Source organism: Cyrtonyx montezumae, unplaced genomic scaffold (assembly GCF_038088225.1).
Source record: "Cyrtonyx montezumae isolate F1298 unplaced genomic scaffold, pur_monq_1.0 scaffold_8, whole genome shotgun sequence".
NCBI classification, from domain to species: Eukaryota; Metazoa; Chordata; class Aves; order Galliformes; family Odontophoridae; genus Cyrtonyx; species Cyrtonyx montezumae.
In genome coordinates this window covers 37,159,357-37,185,016 of record NW_027072089.1, presented here as the reverse complement: position 1 = coordinate 37,185,016, position 25,660 = coordinate 37,159,357, and the positions used below count along the sequence as shown (strand labels likewise).

At 34.6% G+C, this 25,660-nt stretch overlaps 1 protein-coding gene across 4 annotated transcripts in view; it reads right to left on the bottom strand.

Annotated features, from left to right (window-relative positions):
• The window catches only part of RB1CC1 (RB1 inducible coiled-coil 1), a 69,776-nt gene that overhangs the window by 20,816 nt on the left and 23,300 nt on the right, over positions 1–25,660 (bottom strand). For all 4 annotated transcript variants that reach the window (XM_065752900.1, XM_065752902.1, XM_065752901.1 and 1 more), the window contains 10 exons: positions 22,208–22,410; positions 20,760–21,195; positions 17,278–17,448; positions 14,559–14,743; positions 11,583–11,769; positions 11,423–11,504; positions 10,687–10,748; positions 9,748–9,851; positions 7,739–7,865; positions 961–2,876 (listed from right to left, as the gene is read on the bottom strand). In XM_065752900.1, coding sequence (XP_065608972.1) covers positions 961–2,876; positions 7,739–7,865; positions 9,748–9,851; positions 10,687–10,748; positions 11,423–11,504; positions 11,583–11,769; positions 14,559–14,743; positions 17,278–17,448; positions 20,760–21,195; positions 22,208–22,410 — 3,473 coding nt within the window. The remainder of the gene's footprint in view (positions 1–960; positions 2,877–7,738; positions 7,866–9,747; positions 9,852–10,686; positions 10,749–11,422; positions 11,505–11,582; positions 11,770–14,558; positions 14,744–17,277; positions 17,449–20,759; positions 21,196–22,207; positions 22,411–25,660) is intronic.

Sequence of the window (25,660 nt, the reverse complement as noted above, 5' to 3'; positions counted from 1 at the left end):
TTTGTGTTCATGTTCTGCATTGTTCCTTTCATATCCATTCTATAATTCTATTTCACATACTTGATATATCATAATACTTAGAACAAAATATTTAACTTCGATATTGTACTAACAAGATCTAACCTTGGAGTTCTGTGACAATTCAAGGACATTAATGACAAATTCTAGCATTAAAAACTAGAATACTGTTTGTAAGCCACAGTCACAGAGCAATATCTCGTATTTCCATTAAACAATACCACAATCTACTCTGACAGCATTTGGAACTTCTACGTAGAATGGAAACAGGACGTCAGGAGGCAACAACTTGTGTTTTATGGCAAAGAACTATTTCCCCAATTGGAAAATATTGCAGAAATTAACAAGGAAGAACAGTCATAGTACGATGCTCCTTAAAATGATGCCCAAGTGAGTTTCATTATAAAGCTCAAACTGAAGACCCTGAAGAATGTAAATACGGCAGTTAATGGCAGCTGAAGTCAAGGTGGCTGTGGGACTGCTCACAACTGTTCATATATTCTCATGCAGTTTTTCATGGTAACATCAACACCTCCAAAAGCGTATAGTTAATTAGTACAAGAAAATTATCAATCCAAAAGTTAGTTACCATATGGTCTCACAGTACTAGAGCCAGAGGAAAGGATGGAATAGGAGAGAAAGGCTAAGACCATCAAAAATTGAATTTTAGGCAATTATAACATGCATATTATATGCTTCAGCATAGCATCACAAAACTGAAATACAAAACCTTTGTTGTTGTCTATAATAATACTGTACAAGACATCTGACGATCTTTGCAACTTACTGCAGAGACAGAAATATCACTATCTATAAAATAAAAGCAACTTCAATTAAAAACCCAACAAATACATAGAAGTTTTACTTAATCTGGTATATTAATGTTCCAATACGCAGCAATTAGAGTACTAAGATAATACAGCAACATAATCCTTACAGTACCTCTGATTTACTTGCATCTCAAGTTGTTGTATTTTTTCCAAAAGCCCTTTTTCAGCAGCTTCCTTTTGTAATTCAAATTCTTTACAAGCAGTTTGCACTGCATCTTCTTTTTCAGAATTGAGCTTCTGAATGAGCAACTGCCTGTCTTGTTCTTGGTTAGATACTAACAGATCTTTCTCTTCCTTAAGCCTATGGATAATAGCTTCATATTTTTCCTGCTGCTCACAGAGTGCCATTTTTTCTGTTTTCTCCTTTTCTAGGGCACTCTTTTCCAACTCTAGCTTACACTGCAGTTCTGTTATTTGATCTGAAAGTCTTTTTTCTGCTTCAGAAGTTTTTTGATGCAGAATCGTTACTTTGCTTAGTTCAGTTCTAAGCAAATTTGATTCTTCTTCATATCTGTCTACTAGCTCAGAAATACACTGATCTTTCTCAATTGTCATTAAAGTTCTTAGTTCTGATAAGCCCACTTGATATTCATCACTGCTAACTTGTATCTTACTGTTTAGTTTATCTATCTCTTTCTTTAAGCTTTCTGTTTCCTTATCAATCTGAGATTTTAAGGTCTCCTGTTGGTGGCTTCGGCTTTCTTCCAAGAGAAGTTTCATTTCATCAGTTTCTGCTTCTTTCAGGGCAAGTTCAACTTCTAATTTGCACCTCAAATCAGACAGATCTGAAACCTTCAGTTTGAGCTCTTCTACCTGCTGTTGTTTCTCTTGCACAACTGCTGCATGAGATTCCTGCATTTGTTCCAGTCTATGCTGGTTCTCTTTTTTTAATTTCTCTAAGCTGTCCTTGTGCTCAGCTAGCACTTTCTCAAATTCCTGTAAATGCCTGGCCTGAAGGTTGTTTTCCAGTTCTTTTAAATGGCTTTGTTCTAAACTCTGGAGTTCTGCCCTCAGGAGTTGTAGTTTTTCATCATTTTCAACATGAAGTTTTTTCAAGTCTTCAAGTACTATCTCACGTGACTGCCTCAGTTTCTTAATTTCAGAACTTTGTGTCTCCATTTGGCATTCCAATTCATGTAGTTTCTGATCTTTTTCATTCTGAAGGGAAACTACAGCTTCCTTTTCATTTTTCACCATTGCAAATTCATTGTTCTTATTCTGAAGTACTTCCTCAAGGCCTAACAAGTCACCTTTTAACTTTGTAATCTTTTTTTTGCTTTCCTCATCATCCTCGAGTAATTTATTAATTTTGGTTTCATATTCACTTCTCAAAGACTGCAGTTCTTTTTGATGTTTATCTTTTAGTGTTTCTTCAAGTGAAAGTTTTACCTTTTCAATAGTATTTACTATTTCTAATGAAGTGCATTTTAAAGAATTAGAAAAGTCACACTGTTCTCTTTGTACAAGTGTTCTAAAGTGGCAAAGATCTTCTTTTATACCTCTTAAATGTACTTTTGAATCTTGAGCAATAACCTTACACTTCTCCACGGAAACACTGCGAGAAGCATTTTCTACTGAAATGTCCTTAACACAAGAATTTGTGTCTTGCATACGTCTACTGTCTATTGCATTGATAACCGATGAATAAAGAGATTCCACCATCATTTCAGGACTTTGTGGATCACTTATAACGTTAGGAGATACCGGATTTTCTTCTATTACGAATTCATTTACTGCTGACATAAAGTCAGATTCTGGACTTTCTGCTAATGAATCCAAGTCCAGTGATCCTTGCTTGAGAGCTTGCTCCAGGTTTGGATGGGCAATAGTTTCGAAATCAAATGTATGAGCATCAATGCTGTCTGGTGACAATTCCTCTAATGGAGCAGGAGGACACACAGGAGGACATAGGGGACCCTGAAGACTGAGTGATGGAGGAGTTCTTGAAGAGGTAGCAATTGTAGTTCCTGTTGCACTTTCCATCCTTGGTGTAGTAGCAGATTGTGGTGATGCTTGACTATTGGAGGCCTGCAAGTTAAAAAATACAAATATTTAAGGTAATAGGTAAAAGTGTTGACAAATGTTTGAAATTGATTAAAAATCACCAGTCCAAAGTAAAATGAAGAAGTCTTACCTGTAAGATTGAAAAAAAAAAAAATCAACTAAACATAGCAGAAATTGCAAATGGTACATTTTTTAAAATTACTGGAAAATTGCTCACATACCTACAATAATCACATACAATTAAGCTTGAAAGGACTCAAATGTAAGTTTGAATGGTACCAAAAAACTGAAGTACCCTGTCAGAAATAGACATTCTTTGTTTACTGACAACCTACTGAATTTGTTCTTCCTAGTAATTTTGTTAGTTAAAATATTTTTTTTGCTAATACAGCTTTATAAATCACTGTAACTCAGTCACTGATAATGAATATTAAAGTTTATCCAAAATTTTAGTATAAGAAAATTGTTGCCTTCTTACACAGTTAACAAAAAACATTTAATGAGAGTATCTGTGCTTCTGAGATCAGTAGTGAGAAGAAGTCAAAAGAAAGTTAATACAATAAAGGACACGCTCTAATTAAAAGCCACATTCTCACTTTTTGGAACTAGGTAAAGCACACTTTGAGTGGATTTATTTTTCAGCGTTGCCTTCAACACTAGCAATTTCTGGTTTAGAATAACTATCCATAATCATCCCTGAGCAGCAGATTGTTATCTAGCAAAAAGGTTATATGTTTTTGTTTGTTGATTTTTTTACCTTCATGAAGCTGTTTCCCAAGTAAATCTGATCAATCTCAGTGGTTTTGGTATTTAAAAGGCTAAAAACCTATTTTCCAATTCACCGATGTTAGATAACATGCTTAGAACATCATCTTTAACTCTTGTTCAATACTGTAAGAACTACAAAGCAAGATTTCAAGCTCTGCATGCACTACTGAGAAGTATAAGTTCATGTACAGTGTTTTGAAAACAAATCCTAGCAATTTAAAAGGACATATTAAGAGCATTTCGGAACATTTCAGAAGTCTAAATGCTTTTCTGTACTGTTATGGAAGTGAATTTAGTTGAATTTTGATTTATAGCTAAAATAGCTGTAGGCTATGCAATCACCACGGAAGCCAAAAAGCAAGAGCTGTAGGCAATTACTGTACTAACTGCAGGCTAACTTCACATACTCCTATTCACATGCATCTGAAATTCAGTAAAGAATCAGATTGAAGTGATTTTAAAAATCAACCTCAATAAGGTCGTGCAAACTTCATAAGCAGCCTGTGCTTTGTAATTTTCAAGCTTTTTCCATGTGACAAACTCGGTTTAACTTACAGCATGAAGTAACCACAGGATTTCACTTCAGTTACAAATTTTCATATTTTTTGCTATCTATTTCATAGATTGAACATAATACATTACTGTTTTCAGCTTTATGTCACAGATGTTAGTAAACAAAACAAAACAAAACATACTACAACACTTTAGGGAATAGATATTATGAGGTCCTACATGCAAAGCAAGGATGGTATCAATTCTTGATACTCTGCAGGACAATAATAGAAGGTAGAGAGTAAGCATACAGCATGAAGAATAAAACAAACCACAACTCTTCACTGTGTGGTTTCACCATGCTCTACAATGGCTGCTGTGAGCTGAGTCTCTAGATGAATTACTAGATTACAGCCTCAAGAAGAGTAAAACTTCACATTTTTCGGAACTGAAACAAGATGGAAGACTGGCTGACTCTTGCCTATTTCCCTAAGAACCTGGTGTCTGCCACATGGCCTACTTATAGCCAATAGGTGGCAACCAATGTCTGTGTCATATGCTGTTATTCCTACGATGACAAAAGGAAAAGGAGTTTACAGCAAGTAACAAAAACTAGAAAGTAGAGAGGTAGAGCTGATTTTTAATTTCTGCAGTGTTGCTGGATTACACACACTGCCTGAGTTACGATACTAGGTAAACTAATGGACAAGGAATAGGGACAGTTCTTGAAGGACTACAAACAGTGATGAATTTTGAACTCAACTACAACAAGCTGTAGATTCATAATCTCATTTGAAAGGCCAGCTTCTCTTACAAGAGCATCTTTTAATACCACAGGATTGCATATGTTAATTACCTGCTAACCATGAAGAAGACACCTTAATCATCTTACCTCACTCCTACAGGCACCTCAACTATCTCCTAGATTTCTTTAACCTAATCCCTGATCCAATTAAACTGTATCACAAAAATGAAAGGGCACAGCAATCTCTTTGATGCGTGGCCGTTAAACAGAACAAACAGAAAGCACTAAAAACTCATTTCACAACAGTAACATATTATTTAAAGAACAATGTTGTTCATTTTGGTTTACTCTGATTTAATACTAAAAGAAACTCATCAGACAAAGATGCATTTTGTTATTAATGTTCCACGAACATGGAAGCTGTCGTAAGATACAAGGGAACGAAAACATACGTTAACAGCATTCCCAAAAACGTATTGGAATTCCTCTCTGACCTGTTCTTTGTTCACCTGGCTACATTCACAGCTCTTCTCTCATGTCTGAAGCAGATGCATAAAGACCATCCTCCTGCATCAGCAAGAAGAGCTAAACTCCTGCCTGAATCAGAGCTCAACTGCTGCATTATCAACAAGCACGGGGAACTTTTGTAGTCCAACTTGATGAACCAGTTTTCTACAGCCACATGTTTTGCACAGAAGGATGGGATCATAGAATGACTTGAGTTGGAAGTCACCTTAATAATCAACTAGTTCCTATCGCCAGTGGACTAACGGGCCTCCCTGGGCAAATACCATGGGCTACGCATGGCAAAAATTCAGTGTCCACAGAGTCATCGACAAGCTGGGAAGATCTTACAATTCACAAACAACCTGTAGGTGTATGAAGATGAAGTCACTACTGTCAGGACTATTATTAAATGTTTATTCACCTTGCTAGTTATGTAGGGTTAATTCCCAGCAACACTAAAGAAAAGGATACTTCATATTCTTACAGTAATTCTAAGCAAAAGCACAACGATATGCAAAAGTAGCATGTATATAAGATTTAAAAAAAGAAAGACACCAAAACAACACAGAAGAGACCTAACATCTTCCATCAGATTGTAACAACACACACACACACACAAAAATCTTTCCAACACATCTGTTTGCAAAACAAAGTGTTCAAATGAATCACTGAAATGACAGACAGAGACAGGCATTTTCAAGATGACATCATGAGTGTCCCAGCTCTGATTGTGCAATATAATTTACTCTAAAGAAAGACAATTACCCAAATCTGTCCAGGCATTTGACAGTTCTGAGTTAGCCAAGAATCCAAAGTGGTTGAAGCACAGCAAAAGAAAAGTGTGGAAGAATAGATTCTCCTGATTTAGTAAATATATTTTGTGCAGCCATGTACTGATAAAAATGTCTCAGATAAGTAATGAACCAATTTCTAGATGGATTTTCAGAATATTAGAATTAATCACGGTTGAACAAGCAAGGCAACTGCCCAGTTTCTCGTTCCAATGTCATGTACATTTGGAATTAAAGTTACTGTTTTGATAATTTCATGTTTCCTTTACACTGTAAGCTTTAGTGAAAAACAAATTCCCTAGAAAACGTGTCACTGATAAAATTCAGGATGCTTTCAGGGAGCAAACACTTACGTATCAGAGTGTGATCTGTTGGATGAATACATTCAGAAAACTCACAACTTCCACCATTCTTAGCTATTTCACTGTCTAATACAGTGAAAAGGCCCAAAAACACTGCTCATAAAGAAATCAATCTTCGTTAAGAAAGAAGAGCTGACATAAATGACACACCTTCTTAAATTACAAGGCAAAAAGAAGCCCAAGTCTCATATTCTACATGAACCAAAGACTTCCAGTAAATCTCATGTTCAAGTTTCAGAGGAGTAAAAAGATAGAGAACTTCACATATCTGGTTTAAGCAGGAATTTTCTCAATAAAAATTTAAGATGTGGATGACTTTGAGAACAAAATAAAAACAGTAAGAGCCCATTCAAAGTATATACATTAAATTTCACTAGGACCATGGCACTGCAAAGAAAGTTGTATAAGGTTAGTTTTAGACAGCATCAAAATGAATCTGAACATTTATATTGTAGATTGTAACACAGAATCCTGCAAAAAATTCAACTGCTAGAGAAGCCAAATCAGTAAACCTCACATAGAATTTTAAACACTTAGGTCCCCATGATAGGTTACCAGCAGAAGTTAAAAGGATCCCATTGGGCATATATTGAAAGTTAGTGGCAGAATATGAAGAAGTAACCAAAAATGACTGACAGGATACTCTTTCCAGGGGAAAGAATCTGCTTGACAGGCAAGAGTAAAATGGGAATGTAACACTTCCCCTTCCCCAAAAAGCAGAAGTGCTGACACAGGAGTAGATGACACACTGATTTTCAGATTAATGGGGACAACCAGATATGGGGTCCCTGAATTCTCCCTTATCTTCTAGGGCCAGAAAGACTTAAGAAGGAATGAAAACATCTGAAGAAGTAGTGAGCTTATTTAAAAATAAACAACATAGGCAAAATACATACATTCAGCAAAGAGGGTCATAAAAATGTCAGAAAAATATGAACAGAATAATTCCACTAAAATATAGTTTATTATATACATTTTACAAATTCTGTGGAACACAAGCACCTGAGGTGTTGAAGGCATTTAATAACTTTAGACTATTTTCTAAATAGCCTTACTTTACTCGTTAGAAAGAAAATTACTTCAAAGTTGTGTGATCAACTAACTTTCATATCTGGAAAAACTAAGTATTTTTTTGAAGCAGTTAAAACAGTATTATGAAAACATCCAGCTCTTCTTCAATAGAATATTCTATTTTCTTGCTTAAGAAAAATAAAAAAATACCTTTTGTTCGTTCAGCAGATCTGTAATAGTTTGTGACATTTCATCCAAACTCTGTGCTGCTTTTACCAGGTTATGTAGAGCACGTACATGCTGGTGAAGAGGTTCAAAGTCACAAAGTATTGGAACCCTTAAAAACAATGCAGAATTAAATCTTTTTTCACATTGTTACATCTAATATTCAACTAGATTACGTTTTTACATAGACATTCCAATGAGACAAAGCTTTCCTCTGTATAAAGTTCATATTTTATTCATTTCAACTATTTAGTGTGGAGAACACACAAAAATACCTTTTATTTGTCATTTAAATTAAGAACTTGAGAGCTCTTAAGGACCACGTAATGATAAAAACAATAAAAACAATAATGGGGAAGTATTGCATCAAGGTCTTTTCTTTCAAGCCATAACAGAAGAGAACTGATGGTAACTGAAGCACTTACGCTTGCAAATGACTCAGTTATTCTCTCTTCAGTTGGATTCTCTCCAGCTCTTACTTCGAAGTAGAACCTAATTCTATATTATTCTATTTAATTTATATTACCTATCACTGAAAAGACCGAATAACACGATCACACTGCAAGTGTTGAAAGGTAAGACTTCATTTACAAGTTTCCTAAACCTCTGAAAAAGTAAAATTTATTTCATTTTTCTTGAGAGCTTGTACTCCTAGAATATTTGTCTGGAATTGCTCCACTGAAGTCATGAATGAGTAGCTCAGTTAGACTAACAATACAACAAAAGCAGATAATGTTTCACTGCATTTTGCAGTCTATTCAAAATATATGGCATGCAGTACACAGTGTTATTTTTATGGAATTAACATTTTGGTAACTACTTAAACTTTGAAGCTGAGAAGACTTAAGTACTGTAAGAAAATAGAGGCATAATTTTAATCATGGGATCAGTGGTGATAGAGAAGAATCCCACTGCTCAGCCTCAGCTTGCTAGCTAGTTTGCCAATTGTTTTCTTCGGAATTTTCAATTAAAGCTCTGAATTTATCACTGCTCTAAAGTTTGTTCTGAAGCTCAGGGTCTATAAAGGCATGTGAAAGCTAGGCCCACTCAAGTTACAAGTGCTCCACAGCCACTAATGTTGCCATCAAATGCAAGTCTGAACCGAGAAGCCACGGTGAACACAACATAATCCCACCTCTATTGCCATCAAGTGGAAAGCTATGTCACTACATCAGCCATGAACAACACCTTTGCTACTGAGTACTTTCTAAGAGCAAGACAAAATTCTTACTGAACTCAGTCAGAAAGCCTCCTAAGAAAGTTATAAAATTCCCACAAACCCCAAAATCATGCCAACATAAGCAATACATAAAATGATAGCTTAGATTTTATCTTTAGAATCCCTGAGAAGCAAGTCTAACAGTGTAACGAGAAATTAAAAGGGTTTTTCAGCACCATCACGATCTATGGCAAATTCATTGTCAAGCAAGCTAAGATCACTATACTTATTGTTAGCACCAGCAGACAGAGCACCAGGAGGATCAACTGGACTTCTGAATCAAAAAGAATACCAGTACAGCATAAATATGAAAAATGGAGTGAACTTCAACACGGTGTGTCAATAACAGGTTTCAAGCTGATACTGTTGGTGAACCTAACAAATGAGAACAGACCACCTCCTTTGGGATTTACCTTATTATCCTTTGTGGAATTTTAGCCTTAAAGCTGGAAAATAGAATTACAGCTCTGTCCTAACAGAAGAATACATACAGCATCTCACTGTGGTGATACGGAGAAAGATCTCCTACAAGGTAAGACCTTACACCAGACTTGTTCTTGCCTATTTCTTGCTTGCTAACTTGCTTAATGTTTCTCTATCCTATTTCTACAGGTTTAAAATGCAAGAAATTGAAAGTTTATTAACCATCATAGAAATACACAACATTCACTACATCTCAATACAGAACATATAAGACATAAATGTCCAAGACATTTGAACTGTACAGAAAGGGAAGCAACTTGCATATCACAGAGAGGTTAAAAACGTGACTTACCTGAGTAATGGCTGTACTTCTGAAGGACAAAAAGACTGCAAAAACTGCAAGTCACTTAATGAGATATCTGGAAGCTCACTGTCAAATCTGCGAGGTTTTCTTGTCTATATTAGGAAGAAATTAATTTATACATTGTTAAAGATGATAACAACTGAAGAAGGTTTCAAAAAGAGTCTCATTCATAACAGATAAGCTAAACTATGATCTCTCTTATCAAAGATTTAATGCTCTTTTAAACAAGCAGCATCTGACCATACACTCACAACCCTAAAGAATACATATATAAATTCAAATGTTTTGTTATTATCAATAGTGCCTCTGGCAGCAGCACCTTCTCTCAATCACCACTAAAATCACTCTCAATCACTTACTAAACTTAATAAACAACTAATATTAAGGGATAAGAGATGACTGAAACTTAATACACAGTTAAATATTAACACAGTCCACTAATTAAAATACTAAAGAAAAATAAAAGCCAGCAATATTAGAATCAGAATATCTTACTTAAATTAACCACTCTTTGAGAAATTAAATAGGTAATGTTGAATAAAGAAAAAAATTCTGTTCCCCTCATCCAGCAATTACAGGAAAACACTTGCTTTTACCACATGATTAATTTTATGTCTGTATTATTCAGAATATTGGATCAAATAAACCATTATTCCTTCTGGACTCTGTTTTCTGAGCATTAATAAAAATTAATTTTTTTAAATCAGTTCCACAAATGAATCTTTAAAAAGGAATACCAAGCTGATATATACTTTCCCACCACAATACAAGCTAGTAAACAGTGTTAATACAGGTCTTTACAAATATCAAGAAGTACACTATCTAGCCATCTCATCCATTAGAGCAATGGATAGGTATAGATGAATTAAGCCTCATTTAAAATACTGTTCACAAAAATGAAACAAGAAAAAGGTATTATGTACATACACAAAAGGATGGAGGCCAGGAATCAAGTCCTCTGAACAAGCGATTCCTTAGGAAAGACTTCCCTGGGCAAAGAAAAAATGATTATTTCAAAGGAATAAATGCAACATGCAAACAATGCTTCAATAAGATACAGTTGAGCTATTGTAGTTAAACAGCTGAAATAAATTTGAAATTATTTCCAAACGTCACTTCTCAACAAAAAGTAGTGAAAGAACCCCATGCAAAAGCCACAATCAGAAACAGAGGCTTGAATGTTGTGAAAAGTTCTATTTGCTTACTGTTCACCTTTTCAAAAGCCTCAGCTCATTTTTCAAAGTTAATTCTTCATAATCTTGTTAAATCTCCTCTCCAACATTTTGATAACCTTTTCCTCAATTTTCTTATTTAATGAAAAAAACTGGTCAAGTGCTTTGGGTACACAACTTCAGCTTTTGCTTTTATGAATTACAGAGGATGCTGTACTGCATTGTGCCCAAATACTCAGTAATGATATCAAAGGAGTTTAAAGAAATCGTAAAGCTTGTAGAATGTGTTCAAGCAGAAACTGCATTCAAGTGTAGTAACTTCTTTTTCCTTCAAAAGCATTAAACTCATGAGAACATTCACAGCATTTTTTATAAAACTACACAGAAAAACATAATCATACGCATCAACTAAAACATAATGCAAGTATTTTAAGCGCTTCTGAAGAAAAATGCCATGCTTAGCCACAGATCACAGAACAGAAAGTACTTACTGAACAGTTTACCAAAAGATTCTCTTTTTGCCCTTTCAGCTTCATATAGGTGTTTTCCATCGTTTATTAAAGCACCCGCCCACTGTGGAAGGGGAAAGATGCAGTTAGTTGTTAATTTATACACTGACAACGGTTTGGACCTGACATGTTGTTTACTTACCTCCCTGTAGTGTTTTATGAACATTTTTCTCCTCACAACCTCAACGACAGCTAGACAGTACATCTGAGGAACAGTACTGAGAGCCTCTACAACCTTGACCCTTTCGAGGAGTTCTGTCACAAGACGAAGCAACGCTTGCAGTTTCTCTCCATCTTGGTCAGCATGAAGCATTACAAAACAACACCACCTACAAAAGTAGGTAATACTTTAGGAAATAATTTAGTCATCTCTTCAGCATTTTAATTTCATTTTAACTGCTGCTGAAATCAGCAGCATCTGTGGATCAACTGAACAACTGTCATTTTACATGGGAGAACAACAGGCTATCTGGAAGCACCAAGTAATTCAGAATTCACCAATTGCCTTCACCATTAATTTCTCAAATAAGAAAGCCCCCAAATTGCTCAGTAATTAATCTTAGTAGCATTTGAATGTACTGTTTTTGATAACTACGCATAAGCATATATAACTTTAAAATAAATGATAATGAAGTTCTCTCCTGAAGAATGAAAAAGAAGCTGCTATGGCCAGAACAAGGAAGAGACTAGTCCTTGTTTGTAAGTCTTAAAAATTATTTACAGAAAAGCATTAGTGAGAAATACTGAATCTGTGGATTGTCCAAGTTAACACTGAAAGACTGCCATCTACTCACTCATTACAAATAACAGCCACTCTAACATACAATTTCCTATTTTGTGCAACCACACATCCTATGATAAAATATGAACATTTATTCCTTGGTCAACATGCAATTTTCAAATAGTCACCAAAATAATTAAATTACAGTTTAACAACCAAAATGGTGATAAAATGGTGCACCTGAAGGGAAACATCACAGTAACTTTTCCAAAGAAGTCACTTTCAACTGTTAATTTTCTCACAGCAATGAGTAGCAAGCAAGAAAGAAAAGGTATTAAACAAAGCCAACAAGCATCCAGTTCAAGCACAAAAAGGAAGTACTTTTTTCCATACACGTTATGACACAGATCTTGCAAAAGCCAGGAGCTTATAGATTCATAGATACATTAGGCTGGAAAGGACCTACAAGATCATCTAGTCCAACCATCCTCCTATCACCATCCCTACCCACTAAACTACTAAATCAAATCCCTTAGCACCTCATCTAAATGCTTCTTGAACAGCGCTAGGGATGGTGCCTCAACCACCTCCCTAGGCAGGCCATTCCAGTGCCTGACCACTCCTTCAGAGAAAAAAATTTCCCTCAAATCTAATCTAAATCTTCCCCGGTGCAACTTGTGGCCATTCCCTCTTATGATTACAAAAACGAATTAGTGGAAAAAATCTCCACCAGCAGTTAAATACAAAATAACTACTTTTGTAAGTAAATGTTCTTAGACAAAAAGATTCCCGCTCAGTAGATTCCCATTATAGTCATTCGCTACCTACTGCTACTGAAGACAATCAAGAAGATTTAGGTTGATCCAGAATACAATATTCTGCTTTTCTTCTTGAAAAATCTTATTATTCTCTTTAAATCTATTTTTCCTGTATTCACTCTCCTTGCCTCATTAGCTTTTTCCTTCCAAGGGGATGCTAGCCTTTTCCTCTAATTACTCATAAGTTTGGTGCATAGCTATATAAATACTTGAACATATAGGAAATTAAAAATATACTTATGGCAAGTTAGCTTTTAGGTACTAACCCTCATTACTTGCTTGTGAAAAATGGTGCTAAAAAAAAAAGCCATATTTTCAGTATGTTAATGGTTGACGAATAGACAAACTTCTATTATGATTTACCAATAAGTAATTCTTAGACATAACAGGATCTTTGGCACTAGTATCCTGCTAATTCTTCTTTACTGTCTCCTGTATCTTGAAGCTACATCTTCTATACAAACTGTAATCTTGTCAAGAAGAAAAATTTCTCCTTGATGGGTACCTAATCCAGCACGCACATCTATGGTTCTATGAATACTGCTCTCCTGTTAGAACATTCTGCGTTGGAAGCAATCCACAAGGATGACAGAGCCCAACTCCTGTCTCCTCACAGGACCATGCAAAAACCAAACTATGTGTGAGAGCACTGTCCAAACAACCCTTGAATGCTGTCAGCTTGGGGCCATGACCAAGTGCCCTGAAGAGCCCGTGCTGCATCCATCATACTCTGGTGCAGACCCTTTCCCTGCTCCCCAGCTGCCTCTCCCCTGACACAACTCCAGGCCTCAGGCCCTGCCGCTGTCACAGAGAGCAGAGCTCAGCACTGCCCCTCCTCTTCCTGAGAGAGATGTAGCCACCATCAGGCCTCCTCTCAGCTCCTCTACTCTGAACACTCTAATGGATCTCAGCCTCTTCTCATGTGTTTTGCCCTCCAGATCTTTCACTAATATTGTGTTAGCATTTAATAATTAAGCAAAACTATTTCTTCAAACAAAATTATTAAACTCCATATATTTTCCCAATATATCTGACAGATTAAAATTTGAGTTGTTTAGGTTTAGTAGCGTGAAAAACTTTAATACTGAGCAATATATAATTCTTACTGACTCTCGTACATTGATGCTCATGAAAAAATGCTATTTTTTGTTTTAGTTAATATTTTTCATCAACTGCTAGTAAATCACAAAACAATAGCATACTTTCTTGCTTTGATATGATCACAAGCTACCGAAGAGTGTTTTTGATTTAGATGCCTTTTGAAAACATCAATATAATTATCAGTCAAATTTTAAAGATGACACATGGATTCTGATGTTGATGACTTTGTTTTTCTGCAGGAGATTGCAGGTTTGAGGGTACTGTTTTATTGGTACGAAGGTCATACAAACTCTTAAGAAAATTTTACAATGCTATTTTATTTCACACTTAGAAGTGTTTTGATATGCAAATGCAAGTACTCCAACTTCTATTTTCTCTTCCATTTAGAAAAATCTCTATGCATTACCATTATAAAATACTTCTAAAAGCCTCAATGCAAGTGGAATTTGCAATATCAAGTTGAAAAGTTGTAACTTACTTTAGTCTAACTTGTAGGTTATTAGCAAGCTCCTGTTTGGCAGTGGTACATTTCTGTTTAATATCTAATAGCTTTCTGTGATTAGTTAACATAATCATCAGCTGATTTGCATGACTCAAACACAAATCAGGCAGCACAGAAGGATCTTTCAAGTTCTCAGCTCTCTTCTGATTAGCCAAAAATCCCTGGAGAAGAAAAGACATTTGTTACATAAGCTTTGTGACAACAAAAAAGGCACAGAAGTCATCATCTTCTCTGTAAGAACACAAGAGTTTTATTAAAACCTCCTGTAAATCCTCAGGAGCTAACAGGATCACCCATTACAAAGTTGCCATCCAACTTGCATTCCTTTCATTCTATAATCCAATCCAAATAAATTCACTTGGAGATTTTCTTCTCTAAATGTTACCATCACAACCTTGTGGGAACTTAACTCAACAAACCAGTATCAGTGAAAGAATAATGCAGCACAAAGAAATAGATACTAGTACTGAGGCAATCAACTATTAGTCAGATTTCAAAAGCCAGCTTGGTAAATTCTAGCATACTGAAGACTTAGCGTTATAGCACGTTCAGTACTACTGCGGGCTAAATAATCTACTTGCCGAATACCAAAATTCTTACATGAAGCCTTTTTTCCTCCCTCCTCCCTATAAGCATACATATAAACTCCAACATTATCTTCAGTTATTACCTGCTGGATTATCAGTACATCATAACTGTCACTACATTTTCAGCCACACAAGTCCCACTTAAGAGAAATTATTGAACTTCTTTATGCATCATGGAATGTATAACCATTAAGACAGCAAAATAAATATATGCAAGGACCATTAAGGATGGCCAATACTGAAACATTAGAAAAAAACAATTTGAACTTGCTCTTAAACTTTTTGAAAGGTAATTGTCTGGCATTAACTCCCCCATATTCTACAAGACATATATTTCAGAGAAAATTTGAGTATAATAATTACTGAAACATTTAAAAAAAAAATCAGCCTCAGAAACATTAAGTGCTTTTTCAAGATGTTAAATTTCTCATAATTTGTTTTACTCAGAATTATGAACTTTTATGTTATGCTATGTGAATGAGATATTAACCCTGGGTATCTAAGAATATAAGAAAAGGCAAAAGACCATTGTGAATATCTTTTTCTTTGGAAACTAGGCAGTAGTACAGATTGTCTGAAACAGTCATCCAGTTTACTGAACTGCTGAGTAGAATCAGACAAAGATTAAAGGGGCTCCAAATTTTCTGGAAGAGTACTCTTACCAAGTAATGCCACCTACTAACCATACTTAAACAAGCTTATGATAAAAATACCAGATTCCATAGAAAGTAAGATTTGAATTGAACAAAACAGATTTCTCAGATCTCAAAACAGAAACGTGAAGGGCTAACATTTAAGCAACAAGTAATTGAAAGGTGTTTAATGGTCAGTTCATTGAAAAATCAGAAACAAAAAAATAAAAATAAAACCACAAACAAACCCTTAAGGCAGGTTCAGGGTTAGGCAAATTTTCTAAGCAGTGAGGCCTTTTTGCAGCCTGTTTCTGTTCTGCAAGCTAAGTTTGCTTTGAACTTGAGTAATAAACTTGGAGTAGAAAGTCAACTCAATTTCCAGATGAAATACCAGCTTTTTTCAGCATGGAAAAGCAAGCCTGTAGCTTCCAATATACATACTGCCAACAGTAGGATTACCATTTAGATGTTTCGTATTCTTGTTCCATAAAGTATATCAACTTGCCGTTTCTTTATCAACATAAATGATTCACTGTTGAAAGGTATGATGTAAAGGAAAATGTTTTTTTCCAGTAACACAAATATTAACAACTATTACAAAAATTGCTAACATTAGTTTCAAGAATACTCAAGTCTTCATCTGTATTTTTGAAGAAAAGTAAACCCTTGCACTTAGCCATTCTTTTTAGACTTCTATGCAAACTATCAACTGAATGAGTAACACAATACTAGCTCTGGTATCTTAAATGTGCCCAACATTTTTTTCCAAACAGTTTCTAAACAACTGAATTAAATATGGTAGATCAAATTATAAGTCCTAAATGACTGCCAACCATATTTAATGAAGTAGCTTTAGTAGGGCACTATACAAGTATATGATTACTGGATTTATTTTCTTAACATTTAGAAAGACTTAAATTAAATTTTCTATAACTTCAAATGGCATTGTATATGTAGTACACACACATAACACTATCTCTTCACTATAAAGCTGGTGATTAAGCACGTAAACTCTTAGGCCCTATCATAGAGGGATCAGTTATCAAGGCCTTAGTTTTTCATTCAAAAGGGAAAGGGAATCTGCCCATCTCGAGTTCTGATTTTCTCGTCATTTTTCTAGATCTAGGCCACAAGAATAACAATCAATCCCTCCACAAATGAAAACTAAAGGTCAACAGTTCTTCACTATTGGCGTATAGAAGTGGTGTCTTGACTCCTCTTTTCGGTTCAAGAAAGAAAAAGAGAATCATACTTTAAAGTATTTAAAAGAATATGAGAATCATTTCTATTGAAAACATGACAAGATTAAAAATTACCTATATCTAGATCTCTAATTATCATGAATAACACATTGAAAATTATCCCACATTAATATATGTAATTCTTTCATTATAATTTTTAACAGCATGCACATATCACAAGTCTCACATCTTCAAATGTCTCACACACACACACAGCTATATATATATACATTACCTGAGCAAGTTCTTTTTGTTCATTGACGAGTCTGCTGCAACTTGCTATCATCTGGTCCAATGCATAGAGCCTGTCCTCAAGACCTTTAATAGCCTTCATGTTCTGATTATCTAGTTTGGCAATAGTTTGTCGACATTCTGCCAAAAAGGGCTGGATGATCCTTGGATCAAGCTGGGAAAATAAACAAATAAATAAATGCTCTTGTTGAAAGATAACACTAAATAACTACATTAACTTTTATAACTTCATTGTTTCACTATTAACTAGTTTTTAATACTATTTTCACTAGGATTTTTGCTTGAATCAAACATGTGATTACATCTTTCATTTGTTTCAGAATCGGTATCACAGACTATCCTGAGTCACTACACTGATCTATTTGAAGTATTTCAACTAGACAAGAACTCCCTTTCAAGGGGAAGGGGCAAAGAGTAGGCAGGGAGGATTAAAACCATTGAACAGCTTACAGTGGAACAGAATCCATACAGCCACAATTAGAAAAAAGACAAACACGACTCAGCAGAAAGTCTAAAAGGAAGGGCAGTACAAAAGAGCTGCAAGACCCACTGGTATTTTCCCACTGAACAAATATTTTTAATTGACAGCTTCAAAGGTAAGCAGAACAGTACTAGTAGCTGGAACAAAAACTACATATTTTTCATTGACATTGACATTTTTGTTAATAAAAACATTTTTTTAATTATTTCATCAAATTCCTGTGTGGTCCATTAACCATGGGAAAAAAAAATTGACATAAGAAGCTACATAGACAGTAGTAGGGGTAATTCTTCAGGTTTCACTTCAGAAGTAGCAGAGCCTGCTATTATTATTATTATATTATTGTATAATATTATATATTAATTTTACATTATTATGTAAGAATCTAATGAAAAGGATACAATCTTCTGAGCCCATCCATACTGTCTTAATGCTACTTTATTGCATCAACATGCAGTTTCTGCATCCACGTATCAATATTAACATGAATAAATATACTATTTTTCCTTAATCTAGTATTCAGCTGTTTAAAAGCTTTCCTACTCAACACATTATCATTAGAAACACTCCTCCAAGGTATAGAAAGAGGAACCTGAAGAGGAAAAAATTCACATTACAGATTAAGAAGCAGCTACCAAGTTCTTTCATTCTTTTCAACTGATGGGGGGGAAGGGAGGGAAGAGTAGTGGAACTGAATGACCACTAAGGAAAATACTAAAATCTGAAAAATTCTGGAATTACCAGAAAAAATAATTTTAATTGACAAAGCATTCAGAGATTTCTCAAAACTTCTGAAGTTTATCATATTATCAGTCTTATCCTTTCCCAAGTATTCACTGCAGACACTTGAAGTTTTTACTAAAGAAAAAAAATACTGAAGAGGATGTAGCTTTTCTTTTTTCCTTCCCTTAAAATCACCATAAACCGTGGTTTATCCCATTTTTTTCCCCTTTACGAAGGAAATCTATTCCTTTTATTTCACCTTGTAATTTATTTTTCCCACCCATTATTTTTATTCAGTCTTTGACCTAATTGCATCTTATAGCATTCTGCTTTACATTCACTACTAGATAGATTAACATTGCTGTCCTCACCTTTAAGTCTTTTCTCTTTCTACCGTAAATAGTTATGACGGCACTTAACAGAAACATCTGGTTAGCTCCTACTCACCGTCTGCTTTTATTGCAGCCTCTGTTTCTGCAATTAGAAGCATCACTGTAGAAATGCCTAGAGTCTAGAAGAATCACATGCCTGATAGTGCTCTGCAACACACCAATTCTATCAAGACTACCACTGCCAAAGATGTAAGTTTCACACTCTGAAACCTTACACTTTAATAGAAATATTACTTGAAACTGAATTCAGGTTATCAACTGTAATCATATGCCATTTCTACAGTTCATTTTTCAAAGAAGGAAAGGGCAGGGAGAGAATAAGGGAAAAGAATAACAGAAAACTACAGGCCTTATAATCTCATTTCCTGTATTAATGTGTCATTTCAAATATATGCTAAGAGAACACTTGTGCAGTAGATATTCATTATGTAAATTTTTCTTTTCTTTTTCAGCTAAATAGACCAATTCTATTTTCAAACTAATTCTAAATCAATGGCAGATAAAGACTGAATCCTTTGTACTGCCATCCAAAAAGGATATTAATGTTTTCATAAGGAAAACTAGCAATTATCATACAACTTTTGGTTGTTGTGAACCAAAACAGTTTAAACTGATCAATCGCCATTAGTTGTTCCACTGGTAGTCTGAATAACCTGAACATCATTTCTACCTTCTAATTCTGATTACGACAAGAAAACAAAGGAGAAGGAGCAATTCCCTTCTCCCCTCACTCAGAAAAAGCAACTTATAGAAACATTGTAGTAATTGAAACAAAGGGTTTCTACCTAGTCCTGGATAAGAAAAGCAAGGACAGAAAAGCACAAAGTTGCAAGATAATCTCTTCTAAACATGTAACACCAATAATGATATGATTTTTTATTCATTTTTGTTGCTTTAGTATCACTACAGTTTATTTTGAAGGACTGTTTAATGCCTCTCTCTTAAAACACTGATTTTTAAGAGATAAGCCACTACTTTTAAAGTAGAACTTATAAAAAACAATGTGTAAAACCACGAACATGATAATGCTCCTTATAACAGATAGGGCTTAGACATAACTGAGACAGTCTTCCAGACTTACCTTAAAAGCAAAATAAAGTGTCCAAGACAATAAAATTTATTTTCTGTGTTATAGGTATACTGAGTTGCAATAATATGATACATATGCAAAGAAAGTTAAATTTTAAAATTAAGGAATATAAGCCACAGTGAAAGGAATGAGTACGGAATAAAGGAGGGAATCTAAAAGTAAAAGGTTACAGTGGTTTAAAGACATTTGAAAAGAAAAAGAGTAATTTTTTCTTTTTTCTAATCAACAGAAATACAGAAACATATATTGTGCTCTTGTGAGTACACATGTATTGACTGATGAATAATACATTTGCATATATATGGTATTCAAACAAAATCATGATTGAGTCATTAATTTGATCTATATTTTAACAAATACTTCAGTATTTATAAGTGCAGAATAATACTGAATTTGGACCATGAGTATTTCACTATAAGCATAAAGACACGATCAACTAAGATCTGAAGCTGATTTGTTCAAAAGCTCCAAGAAGCCACTGACTTACCATAAGGAATGGCTACTTTTGGCCAAAAGCAATCAAAAATCACACTAAGTTAATGAGAACTCATCGTAAAATTACCAATTCTCTTAAAAGCTGAATTTCTAAAACTGAAGAACTCACTCACAGTACTTCCCCCACCCTCACTCTTTTTTGGTGTCCACCAGAAAGTTATTTGAGAAACAACAAGCTACAGAAGCTTAATCACTTCAGAAGAACTGGCATCTGGAAAATAAACAAAAACATCCCACAGTGAATTTCCAATATAATTTGAATGTAAGGAAAATTATTAACTTACCCTGCTCATAGAATCAAAACATTTTCTGACCAGTGATTCAACATCATTAGGTCTATCTTGAACATTTATCCAATCTAATAAAGACACATTGAAGGAAGGCTGATCATCATCTTTCAGTTCTACTGATGTTTCATTGTCCTGGACAGCAGCATTTTGACCAGACTCCTTATCACCTTTTACATTTTCAGGATTTGTGCCTTCTAAAGCTGAATGTTCAACCGACTTGCAAAATGATGCTAACATTGATTTATTGTTCACTTTAGATACATCAGAATAAAGCACCAGTTCAGAAGATTTCCCATTCTCAGTTTCTTCACTTTCCGCCCCTCCATGCTCTGCTGATGAATCGAGTCTTCCTAAACACTCCCTGTAACTATGTCTTGTTAGGCACTCCAGCAGTGGTATCTTGGCCATGACAGAGACAGCAGAACCCAAGCTTTTTTAAAAAAGGTGAAAACAAAAAGTTGTCAGTATCCAATTACAAAAACTGACACAAACCACCCATAATTGAAGTGTTATTTATATTCAAAATGAATTTGCTGACTACCTCTCGAAGTACCAAGTATAGTATCAACTTATTAAGAAATCATAATTTTTTGCTTTCTTCCACTGCAGAATATGAACTTCAGAGTAAACTTACAATGCAGTGACAAAAAAAAAAAAAAGGAAAAAACACAAATTTTTATATACTGAGGCATGCCCACATTTTAAATAACACCTGGGACATATGTTTGCATTCTGGATGGGTACACACACCAATGCATGCCAGTAAAGACTGAGTGCCCTCTGGCTGAATATATCTGCAGAGTTTGAATAGTTTCTATGTGTTTGCTAAAAGCTATAAAGTTCAACTTTTTTTTTAAAAAAAAGGTAAAGAAATAAAACATAAATACAGCTTAAGTATTTGACATAACACACAGAAATACCATAATACAAAAAGGTAAAGAAAGATGGCAAGTATTGCTTTTTTTTTTAAGTAACATCCAGATTTGCAGAATTTAAGTATACAGATAAACACACTCAAAATGTATACATCAAAATTTTGCATTAAAAATAGCTTCAAACCTGCAACATAGATCAACATTTTTAATATGTTAAGTGTATTCAGAACTAATTCAGAAGTAGAAATATGTAGTTAAAATATTATTTAATGTCTAAATTTATTATCTAGACATTTCTAGTGCACATTTGGAAGAACTCCAGCTCTTAAACAGCTGTTCATTAATGAGCATCATCTTTCCAGTAACTCAGTAGAGGTTTCTGACTACTGATGAAAGCAATGAAAAAGCATTCATTCAAAAATGACTTGCATACAACAGAAATAATATTTTCAGAGACATATAATCAAATATATGCCTGGTTAATTAGAGCCAGCAAGAGATACACAACACACACACAAAAATACAGTAGCTTTGGAAACACAGACTGAAGTTTAACAGCAAACCTACTGTGTAAGTTTCAACTTAATATCTTCTATGGACTGCAAATAGCTTGAATATACATTTTCGAACTTGAAAAGCAGCTTTTGATAAGAGTATGTACAATCCTCCAAGTTGGCCATTATGGCAGCCCAGCCTTGATGCTGAAGATGTTCATCATGTACAAGACCTTCACAAAATGAGCAAAGCTTCTTGGCAACTTCATACATTTCCTGCCAAAAAAATAAACCCAACAAAAAAAAAATACATGTAATTCTAGATAAACTTGTGAATGTTTTATATTGCTACCATTGAAAAGTAAGAGACTGAGAAAATATTAAGATAAGAAGTGTTAAACTGTGACCTGTAAACTTCAGCCAAGAACAACAAAACTTCCTTTAAAGAAAAAAATAGAAATAGAAATTAAAAAAGAAAATAAAAAATTAGAAGATAGAAAAATCATTGATCATTTATGGCGAAGTATTTTTCCTATGAATGGGCAGATTAAATGTTGCAGTTCCAAAAAGAAGAGAACCCAGCACTTTATCAAACCTTGTGGAATTAAACACTACCAATATAAATTACTCAGTGCACGCATACTTACATTTGTAGTAATCCAACAGAGTCAGTAAACAAGGTCGATTAAAGAGAAAACTACTCTACTGATAAGCCAAACAGAAACTCAGAACGTGACAAAGAATTGCAGCATCAGCCAGCAGAAGCACAGTGCATCAGATGCAGGGAGAGATGCATAAGGAAAAGGGGAGGACGTTTCCCTTCTCCTTGAGTGATACCTTACTCAAATATTTCCAGTGATTAATAAACCAACACAATAAGAAGCAACGCAGAGTGCCCACAAAACTCTTAATTACTGTCTGAAACTTGGTGCATGCAAAACAACATGGAAGCTTCTCTGTTAAACAACTGGATGACACAGAAGCATTTAAAATTCTCACCTTCTTACAGTGTTTAACTCTCATAAGTTAGGTAGTAATTAAACAGAGACCTAGACATGGAAAATACTATATCCTCTTAGAAGTGCACTAATAGCAATGCCTTATTGTGTTCAACTCTAAACAGATTTTCTAACAGAACTTTAGAGTTTATTAATAAAACAGACTGCCACCCTCATCTCCTAGTGAAACTTCGCAAACACCAAATGAGAAAACAAAACAGATGTCACAATAAAACTTTCAGCTCAACACTTTATCAACAACATGCACTGGAAATATTCTCCTCGCCCTACCTCACAAGGAAGAAAACCCTACAACTTTTTGCAGCTTGTTCATGTTGTTAAACTAAACTGAATGCACATTTTTCCTTTGTCATAGTACATCTGAGAAACTACACATGGAGAAACAAGTAAAGTATGGTCAAAAAAACAGTACTAAACCCCAAACCTATGACTCTATTACAGAATATGCTTGCTACTGAACACATGATTAATAGCCCATATGCTTAACACACAATAGTTCCAAGCCCAACACTAATAGCTGTTTTCCCAAAACAAATCACAAAACAGTGGAGTTCTTTACCTGAATATTTCAGAATATGGAGAATACCTAAGTTATGAAGCCTCTAAAAAAAAAAATTGAAAATCCAAGCCTTTTCTCCAGTGGCATCACAAGATTCCATTGTCCTTCAAATTACTGCTATCAGTAATAAGGTGAACCACACATAGACAACCACACATACATGAAACCCCACAGAAATCAAAAGCTAACACAAATTTTTACTACTTCAACAAGACACTACATCTTATCTTCTGAACTCTGTTCACCTTCTGTGCATGTGACAGGAAGGATTTCAAGCTTGAGAAGAACAACTATTTTATTCGCAGCATAGCTCTTAGTTCTCAAGTCATAAAAGTAGCAACACAACTTGAACAGCATCCAGATAGTCTCCAGGATAATGACTTGCAGATGTCAGTGCTGCATTCAGTCCCTCTACACAATTTAAACACACACATGCAAACTAATCTGACACTGACAACTTGAAGAATTTAAAAAAAATTCTTGAACACAAACTTCTCAAATTCAATTTCTGCAACAGATGAAAAAAATAATATCTTCTTTCTTAATTATCATATTGAAAGCCAGAACAGATTACTTTGCCATAAGGTATACTTAAAGATATACCAAAAATAAGAAGCTGAAAAGACAGCTGAATTTATCCACTATATTATAATGCGTGCCTTGTGAATGTAAGTGAGCTTCTACTTTCAGAGAATTCTACTTTCAGCCCACAAATACAATTTCCTTCCCAAATTCAACCAAACTATTGGCAAGAATCCTAAAGGCAAGAGCACATGCAGAACCACACATTAGTTTGAAGATTAAAACAATCTATGAAATCTACACTGACTCCAAGTCTTCTTATGCAACAGTACCTTCAAGAGAGTATCACAGTGTGATGGGGAAAACAAAGACTGGATCTGTCTCATCATCAAACAAAAATATTTCTTTAGCAGCCATGGGCAGAAACCTTTGTTGGTTCTATTTTCCCCTGTACAAATAGACTTCGCATTGCACAAATCAACTGCGTGATGGGGAGATGTATACACCAGGCTTAAAGATCAGACACTCTGCCTCAATTCAGGCTTTATTTATTTATTTATTTTTAATCTAGGTATAATTATATTATTCAAAATAGGAGTAAGAAGTTGTAAAGTTAGCTTGGTCCTATTAAGTTTTGTCTGTCATTCTTGATGCTCCCTGGAGAACTGTAGTGTTGTCAATTTAAGATTAGTTTTAGCAACATTGTTTTCAAAGCACAATACTTTAAAAATCAAAACAGATGTTGCAAGTTACAACATTTTTGTAGGAAAAAAAAAAGCCTGTCTGTTTGCTACAGACAACCAGAGACAATCAGCACTGATAATCTTTATCTAGCTGTCTTACTTGTGATTATTTACCTATGTTTATCCAAGCCAAAGAGCTGAGTCCCAGAAGTTGGACTCCTAGAAAAGTGACAGTCTAAACAACAGTATTTCCCCCAGAGACAAATTTTTAGAAACCACATAACACGAGGGCATTTTATTAACTGTCAAGATCTGTCACATAACAGACAGGCCTAGAAACTTCTATAAAAATAAAAAGCCTCAAATACCATCTAATAATTTAACCAGGATCATTTTGAGTATGAGGTGAGCTGCAGCTCTTTTTTCAACATATAAGACACGAATACTAAAACAAAAAATTCCATTACGAAAGCAATCATGATTCTGAAACAATATTTCCACAGAAGCTCATAAGTAGTTAATAAAAATGAAATTTGCATAGATGTATTTTCATTATCATTTCATCACTACTGAATACAGCTACAAGTGATACGGCTTATTTTCCCTGCCTTTTCCACGCACTATTTTTAAGGGGAGACCTCCTCAAGGTACATTAGGAGCAGAATAATCTATTTCACAATCAGTATACCTGCATGCAGAAAAGAATTAAATAGTTTCCTGCTAAATTAATAATGTCTAAAAGC